The following is a 7,979-nucleotide window of genomic DNA, read 5'->3' as shown; positions in this document are numbered from 1 at the left end:
AAAATAGACGCATATTTACACACACTGATGTCAGCCATGTGTGATCACATAATTCCACCACTTGCACGTTGTTTGAATAAGAGCTGGTCTGAGGAAATCCTGTAATCTGACTTGTGATCTGTGCGCAGCCAGAAGATGGAGCCATGCGCGGACGCAGCAGTGTTTGGTTCGTGGCGCACAGGAGGAGCGTTTCTCTGTCACGGGGCTGATGCGCATTTGTGCACATTTCATTCAGACTGCAGAGTCTTTTTCAATTAGAGCTTTATTCACTGTGAGGGTGATTGGGTTAAAAAGATGAACCGTGCGTCTCTGTGAGGGGTTTTATTTTGAAAGTTGTAGTGTGGGTGGGCGGGCGGGCGTGTGCGCACTTGGCACCCCCAAGCAGTTGCGCCGTGGACGTACATCTGGAGAGCGGGTTCGTTGTGAATTTGAAACAGACTGCCTGCATAGAGTGTCACGTATTACATGTCATCGGGCGTGATCAGATCTCTTTTTCCCCAACTCCTGTCATTCAACTGTGTCTCTTCCATCTTATTCGCCCGCGTGACACATGAGGCTGTGAGCTGTAACTCGACCCGGACTGAACAGCCTGGTTACAGCAGCTCCAACAGCTGGATGAGGGCGAGAAACATCTGCAGCGTCTGTTCCGGAGCGCGTAAAATGAAGGGACAGCTGGATGGCTTTGTGCCGCCTGTCCTGGATGAAACATCCCAGGAATGAGAGTCAGCAGCTCGGGTGCATCACGGACTTGGGGGACATGATAGCTCGATATCTTTAATTTAAAGAGAACAGCAACGGTTTGAACTGAAACACCCAAGTGGATCAGACAGGGATGAGTGAGATGGAGGAGCTGAGTTCTCTTCCACCAAGACCGACGAGTTCGCCTGCAGCTTCTGCAAAGAGACGGTTCGTCAAGCTGGGCAGGAAGACAAGTGATGGGTCCGAGCAGTGAGTATGAAGTACTTTACACTTATACATGTGTATTTCTCTGAGGACTATTTTAGATGATATAAATACACGCATGTTCACTTTTTCATTTTCTTCTGCAGAGAAAGAGTTATTCGCTTCCCCTCCACTACATCTCCTGTAGAGAGTCCAGTGTTGTAATTGGTTAGAAAGGTTTTCTTTCTAACCAATTAAAATATGATTTACTTATTTATGGAGTGAAGAGGAAATAAATAAAAAACTCATAAAAATACAAATGAAGCCACATGTTTTAAATTAAATTTTCAATCCCACACAACAATAAAATGCCACAAAGTAATTATCTTAAGCCTCAACTAAAACTTCTGAACCACTGACAATCTGTACCATCACTCCATCATAATCATCATGTCAGTAATAAAGGAACAATAGTTTCACTAATATACTTATTTAAAAGTTAAAGAAAACCCACAAAACTTATAAAAACACAACTGAAGCCTCATAGTTTGAATTTAATTGTCAACCCTACACAACTAGAAAAATACCACAAGGTACTTAAGTTCTTTTAAGCCTCAACTAAAGCTTTTAAACCACTGACATGTACATGTACCATTACTCCATCATAATCATCATGCCAATCATAAAGATATACTATATCCAAATTTAAAAGTTAAAAAAGAAAACCACAAAACAAAAACATACAACTGAAGCCACATATTTATTTAATTTTCAACCCTATACAAATAAAAAATACCACAAAGTGCTTTAGTTCTAAAGTACCTCAAAATACACAACAACATATTTTACCAAAACTACTAAACCTCTGAGGATCTGCTTATGTGCCAGCACTCCATCATACTCATCATCAGTCTGTCATTAAAGAACAATAGTAACTAATATCATTATTTTGAAGAATGTTATTACATTTTTTAACATCCAAGTGGTTGCATAACTGCAGCAAACCTTTGAACCACAGTGTTAAGAAGCTTATAAGATTGGTTCGAGTTAACAAGACTTCATTATTTCCTCAATGTTCTGTGGGAAGCTGGTGGAGGCATTGTGAAGGAGACTGGACATTGTTGTGTTGGGGACAAACATGTATGTATGCTCAGTATTTACTGCGTTGTAGCATGGTGTTAGAACTTTGTGCTTTCTAAGACCGGCATATTTAAAAAAAAAAAAAAAAGATGTGTAAGATGTGTAAAAGGGGTAAGTAAAAAACATGTCTCTCACTTTCCAAGTTAAATGTTTTTTGCAAAATAGGTAAAATAACATATATCAAAACAGAAGTCTAATTGTTTTAATTACATTAAAAATGCAGATCTATTGTTTTGCATCAAATTTCATGTGGAAATCAAGCATGTGGCCCCAAATAAACAGAACGGATGAATGGAAGTCTTCTCATTTTGATCACTCTGCTTCACTCTTAATTCTGTTCTCTTTGATGTCATTCAAGTCGTTCATTTTTCTCTCCTTTTTGAACCATGTGTTTTCTCCTCCTCCCTCCTGTTCTTAACTTGATGGTGAGAAACTGTTAATCCCAATCACGTTTATCTCCCCCTCTATCATCTCCTCTTCATAAGAATGTCAGAGTCAAAGGTATGAGATCATCTGGGGTTGAAACCAGTCTCTTGCTCAAGGATCTTGATGGAGGTTTCTTCTTCCTTCTTTGATCAGATCTGCTTCATCCACCGGCAGTTCCTCCACCAGCAGGTCAGCTGAGGGCGTGGTCGTCAGACAGCCCAGCAAGAGCCGCATCCGTCGCCATACCAACCGTCTGTCAGGCGTCTTCCTTCGTGCCCCCACCTCCAGCTCAGACTCCATGTTGCTGACGGCGGGTCTCAGGTCATCACTGTCCACCCAGGCCAGGAAAGGCAGCAGTACGTCCCCCTGACTTTACTTTTCTCCTTGTATTGGCGTCATTGTTGGTGCTGTGTGTGGCATTTTCCCATTAATAAATCCTCAATGTAGTATTCATTTTAAGATTTACTTTCAAAGGAGAGTTTACCAATAACGAGGAGAAAACAGACACATCTTTTGTGACTCTGGTAACCCAGATGATGTCATCAGGGTGTTTTTCCCTCAGTTTTGACTTTAGAGACTACAAATTTATAACAGAAAATCTGCATTACAAACTGGAGCAGAGGAGATGTGGGTATTCGACCAAATTATCTCATGAGTTGCATTGTGAGGTCAAAAGCCATAATAATTATTAGTCCTTTATGAGACCCCCCAACTGGAGGGGTGTGTGTGTGGTCTAGATAGTACTCATGTTGTGGGGACCTAAATCTGTTTACACAGTCACAAAATGTTGGGTGAAGAAATGCTTTACGGTTAAATAAAAGTTAAGGTAAGGTTGAGGTTAAGGTTGAGGTTGAGGTTAAGGTTAAGGTTAAGGTTAAGGTTAAGTTTAAGGTTAAGGTTAGGGTAAGTGTAAGCGTCAGGCAAGTAGTAACTATGGTTAAGGTTAGAGTAAGTCCCCAGGAAATCAATGTAAGGTCCTCTGAAGTCATGGAGACACGACTGTGTGTGATATGATTTCTGTAATACTGCATTTCACATTGTGTTAAGGTAAAATGGGAGACTCATATATTCCATGGTCTGTGTGGTAAATACATATTTGTGCAGCAGTATGTATACAACTGTCACTCTATACTTAATTGTTGAATTTTAAAATGTGGATTTGAATGACTTGTGTTTATCTGCAACAACACTGTGACGACTGATGCTTGGTGGATTATTTGTATTGGTAAACTGATTGTATTTTCATGTGGATTGATGGCGGATGTCTTTCTGCCATTGTGCCCATGAACCACAACTGAAACCCTGCATTAACGCTGTCCTTTGTTGCCATGTCACGTGATGCAGTGATTTGCGAGGACGCTTTAATTGCGGATGACCCGTCTGAGCTGTCCAATCAGATAACTGCTCCAGGAATCCTGAAGATCTTTGGGAATGAACTCTGTGAAGGGGCTCACTATAAGAGCGTCCTGGCCACCACACACTCCAGTGCAAAGGAGCTAGTCAAAGAGGCCCTTGAACGGTAAGACTACGTGTACGTGTACGTGTGTGTGTGTGTGTGTGTGTGTGTGTGTGTGTGTGTGTGTGTGTGTGTGTGTGTGTGTGTGTGTGTGCGTCTGCCTGCCATATGGGTCTTTTTTGTATGTGTGTCCTTCTGTGTGTGTACTCAGGATGAGTTATGTGCATGTCCACAAGCTGCCTTTGCTGCAACACACTTTGTGTATGTGTATGTGTATTACATCATTTGTGTGCAAAATGAAGTGATCAGAAAGGTCTTTGATGCACAAAGGTCTGGCAGTTGATGAAAGGTAAAAGCATGTTCATGTTGTGATTATATTTTATTCGAACAAGGTCGAGTTGACCAGTTTGTTGTAACTGCAGCACAGTGCACGCAGCGTGTTTCTTTGCCAAATTGTTCATTTGGTAGCTCCGAAAAAGGTCGAGAGCAAACCACAGATCTGTGTGAAAGACAGCCAGTCGGGCACAGTTCTGAGACGGCCCCTCTGGAAGGCTATGCTGATATTTCGGCCAACAACATAATGGAATGATTAATACAAGTGGTATTCAGCTTGTAGAGGAAAGAGCAAATCATTTCTTCTTTCGCCCCAGTGAAAATTTTAACTGTAACAGTGGCATTCAGCTGTATAAATATTAGAGCACACACGGATAGGCAAACACATTAAGCGCATGGCAACTTTGTGACACTTGTGTGGAGGTTTAATGGAATATCGTGATAAGATTTAACTTTGATAAGTATGAAGAAACAACTAGAAACAAACTTTGTGTAGAGGAATCTGCAGATTTAATATTTGCATATTAAAGTGTTTAACATTAAAGGTGCGTAATCAATGTTTGTCCATGGATAAGGAATAAACAAACGTTGTGCCAAATCCATCGTTAACTGAATTATCTCTATATTAAAAAAAGTTTTGGAGCATGTTCAAACCAAAATATATTTGAATACATTACTGATTTACAGACTTTTTCTGTAAGGAGGTGGTGACCAAACTAGAGCGTAAAGAACTGGACTTTCAGTCTATGGGGGCCACAACACAACACCAAAATGAATGCTAATGTTGCTCAATGTGCAAATAGCTTTACTATGTTCACTGTATTCATTTCCAGGAGGGGATAGTAAATATGCAATCAATAAATGAAATAATATACAATATTGTATTGGTTTGCATGTAGCGAGCTATGCAACTTTTTTTTCACGAGAGCAGTGGCCATGCTAAACCTGCCTGTTCTCTTGTCCTGTGTTGATGCTCTGGAGCTACTTCAGAATTATTTCTTGTCATTAGTGAGTCCTCTTAAACACTTCTACAATATACTGTCACTTTTTTGTGGATGTATGTTGTGTGCAGAGCTTTTTATAAACAGTCTTTGGTGCAGAGTGAAGTCAGTATTCATCCTGCTTTGTTAATTATCATAAAATTAAAATACAATTTATTTTATTACTGTTCACTTGTGTGGTTTACAAATAAGTTTGAATGATTTACTAAACGGGTGTTATTTTTTCATACATTGCATGTCGGCTATTTCAGAGGCCTGTTAAACACTTGATGATGAGTTAAAATGATGAGTTTCGATACAATGTAGAGGAGACTTGTTTTTTTTAGGAGTGATTTAAAATGAAAGAAACTGAAAGTTGAGACAATTGGTGTTCATTAACTTAAATTTATCAACCATTTTTTTCCATTTTGATGATTATATTTAACCCAACTATGTCACACAGGTATGGCCTGAGCAAGGAGGAGGCCGAGGCCTACGTTCTCTGTGACACCATTGGCTCCATCGGAGGGAATCAGTGGAAGACCGAAGGGTTTAGAGTCGTCGGCGACCACGAGAAGCCCCTCCTCCTGCAGTCACTATGGAAACCCAGAGAAGGCCTGGCAAGACGGTTTGAAATCCAGAGGAGGAGCCTGGTAGAGGAAAAGACATCCAAAGACAAAGACACCATCACTGCTGGTACGGTGTCTGACTTTAGCCTTAAGGTGCTCTAGGGACGGATCATTTCACAGCGCACCACATCCTGATTCAGGTTGTCTGTAGTCCTTGAAAATGGGCTTGTACCATTAAATACAACACAGTATTAAATCCAGTTCTCATACTCAAAATGTGTTTTTTTGGCACACACTTAATCTGCCAAGCCGCACAGACCAAACTACATTTTAATAGGTCTGCAGTTACTTTTTATTCACTCTTTTCAATTTCTGTTACAAAGCTGGACTTATATTTCATTCTTACTGCCATAACAATGTCAAAGAAACTTTTACATGAGGCACCCTAGGATTTAAATAGTGCTGTTCCAGCTACACACCCTATCTTTAATACTATAAATGCTTTACATGGGAAAATATCCTGTCCACTGATGTTTACCTAGCATGATGCAACAGAAAATGACCCCATCAATTTTCCATAGACGCTTGAAACAAACACTGCATGGCTCTGCAAATGCAAATGTGCAGGGCGGAGACCACTTTCTGTCATTTCAGCTATCGTCTCCACTGGAGACCCTGGCTGTGGTTGACACAGCTGTGGTCACGGTGTAAGTGTGTGTCCTGTTTTGTGCTCTGATTTTATGAATGACGCAACTTGTGATAGTCGTCTATCGGTGCCAGCTTGTGAATTCCTGCTGTGTGGGTGATTTTTTTTCTTCTTTTTCCACGAGCTCTGTCTTTCTTTCCACTGAGGTCTGTTTCCTGTGTGGGGCTTCTCTGTGTTGACTCTGGCATAAACACATGATGTACAAACGACCGAACACACACAGACTCACACAAACAGACCTCACCTTACTTCAGGAACAAAAACGGGTGTTGCCCTATCGCCACATCCATTACCCCCGTGATTAATGTATTTATATAGCAGTTCAATTAGCACATAGTTCCAACACCAATCCCATGTGTTTATCCCTCTCCCTGTTAGGTATAAATGCCCAGGCTCGAAAGCTGCAGAAGAGCCGCTCCAGAGTGACCTCCACCCTCATAGACAGGACTATGGGTCGAAGTCACACGCTGTGGCGGAGCAAAAGCGAAATGGACCTTTTGGATTCTGATCCCAAGATGAAACAGGACACAGATCACGATAAATGTGTGAAGGATCGAAGCGAAAGCCTGAATCAAGCCTTACTGCAGTGCTACGAGCGCCCCAAAACCAGCACGGAACAGAATCACACTCACAGCCTCGCAGTTCCCCCCGAGGGGTCGCAGGCAACAACAGAGACCCTCTGTCCGTCGAGGCCGAGAGGCGAGCGGGAAGGAGAGGAGTCAGAGAGGGAGGAGACGGAGAGCAGCGACGATAACACTACACAGTACTCCATTCACCCTCCTCACGACTGTCCATACCTGCTGCTGCTGCAGGGCTGCAGCCCCGCACAGGTATCTCATTCAGACACACTCCACAATCCACTGTTTACGAAGCCCATCCCCCCAAACCCTGATTTTCATAACTTAGAAAACATATCATGACTGTCAAGTTGTGACTTTCTCTATATGTTGAAGTGTTGTACATGAGGCTGTAGTGAGAGCAATAGTCTTTAGGGGTTGGTGCTTTTTTAAAGCCTCTCCGGAGCCACAAACTCAACCGTAAAAGTAATAGGAATAGATTAAATGTTATTTTAATCCGGTGTAATGAAAGCTTCAGTTAACAAGCTTTCTGTCTACAGTAGTAACCACTTCTTCCAAAGCCAGGTAGCACATCATTAACTAACTATATCTTAAAGCTAGGGTTGCTAATCATGGAAAAGCTACGAGAGCTGGCTACACTTTGAAAAAATGCAACTCATACATCCAAACCCCCCATCGGCCCTCTCATCAAGGCTTCGCCAGCAAAACTGGTCATGCGCAGTGAGGACACGGGCAGGGTGTATGCATGTTACATTAGTGACAGGTACCCCAACCAATCATTTCATTCGGTCCGAATGAGATGGCCACAGACACCGACTTTTTAAAAGTAAATTTCAATTGCAATAAGACCCATTAACAACCAGTACATCCAGAGTTTAGGCTAGTCAGCAACTGAAAAAACAAACAGAG

The 7,979-nt window shown here is 41.7% G+C and overlaps 1 protein-coding gene across 3 annotated transcripts in view; it reads left to right on the top strand.

The window, feature by feature from the left end:
* The first annotated feature begins 384 nt into the window (after positions 1 to 384).
* Positions 385 to 7,979, top strand: part of si:ch211-176g6.2 (ras-associating and dilute domain-containing protein) — a 28,740-nt gene continuing 21,145 nt past the window's right edge. For all 3 annotated transcript variants that reach the window (XM_034570998.1, XM_034570997.1, XM_034570996.1), the window contains exons 1-5: positions 385 to 948; positions 2,602 to 2,804; positions 3,793 to 3,967; positions 5,681 to 5,913; positions 6,871 to 7,322. In XM_034570998.1, coding sequence (XP_034426889.1) covers positions 833 to 948; positions 2,602 to 2,804; positions 3,793 to 3,967; positions 5,681 to 5,913; positions 6,871 to 7,322 — 1,179 coding nt within the window. In that variant the 5' untranslated portion in view covers positions 385 to 832. The remainder of the gene's footprint in view (positions 949 to 2,601; positions 2,805 to 3,792; positions 3,968 to 5,680; positions 5,914 to 6,870; positions 7,323 to 7,979) is intronic.

Source organism: Hippoglossus hippoglossus, chromosome 19, assembly GCF_009819705.1.
Source record: "Hippoglossus hippoglossus isolate fHipHip1 chromosome 19, fHipHip1.pri, whole genome shotgun sequence".
Lineage (NCBI taxonomy): Eukaryota > Metazoa > Chordata > Actinopteri > Pleuronectiformes > Pleuronectidae > Hippoglossus > Hippoglossus hippoglossus.
Note: the sequence above shows the minus strand (reverse complement) of the source record. Positions and strands in the feature narration are given on the sequence as shown.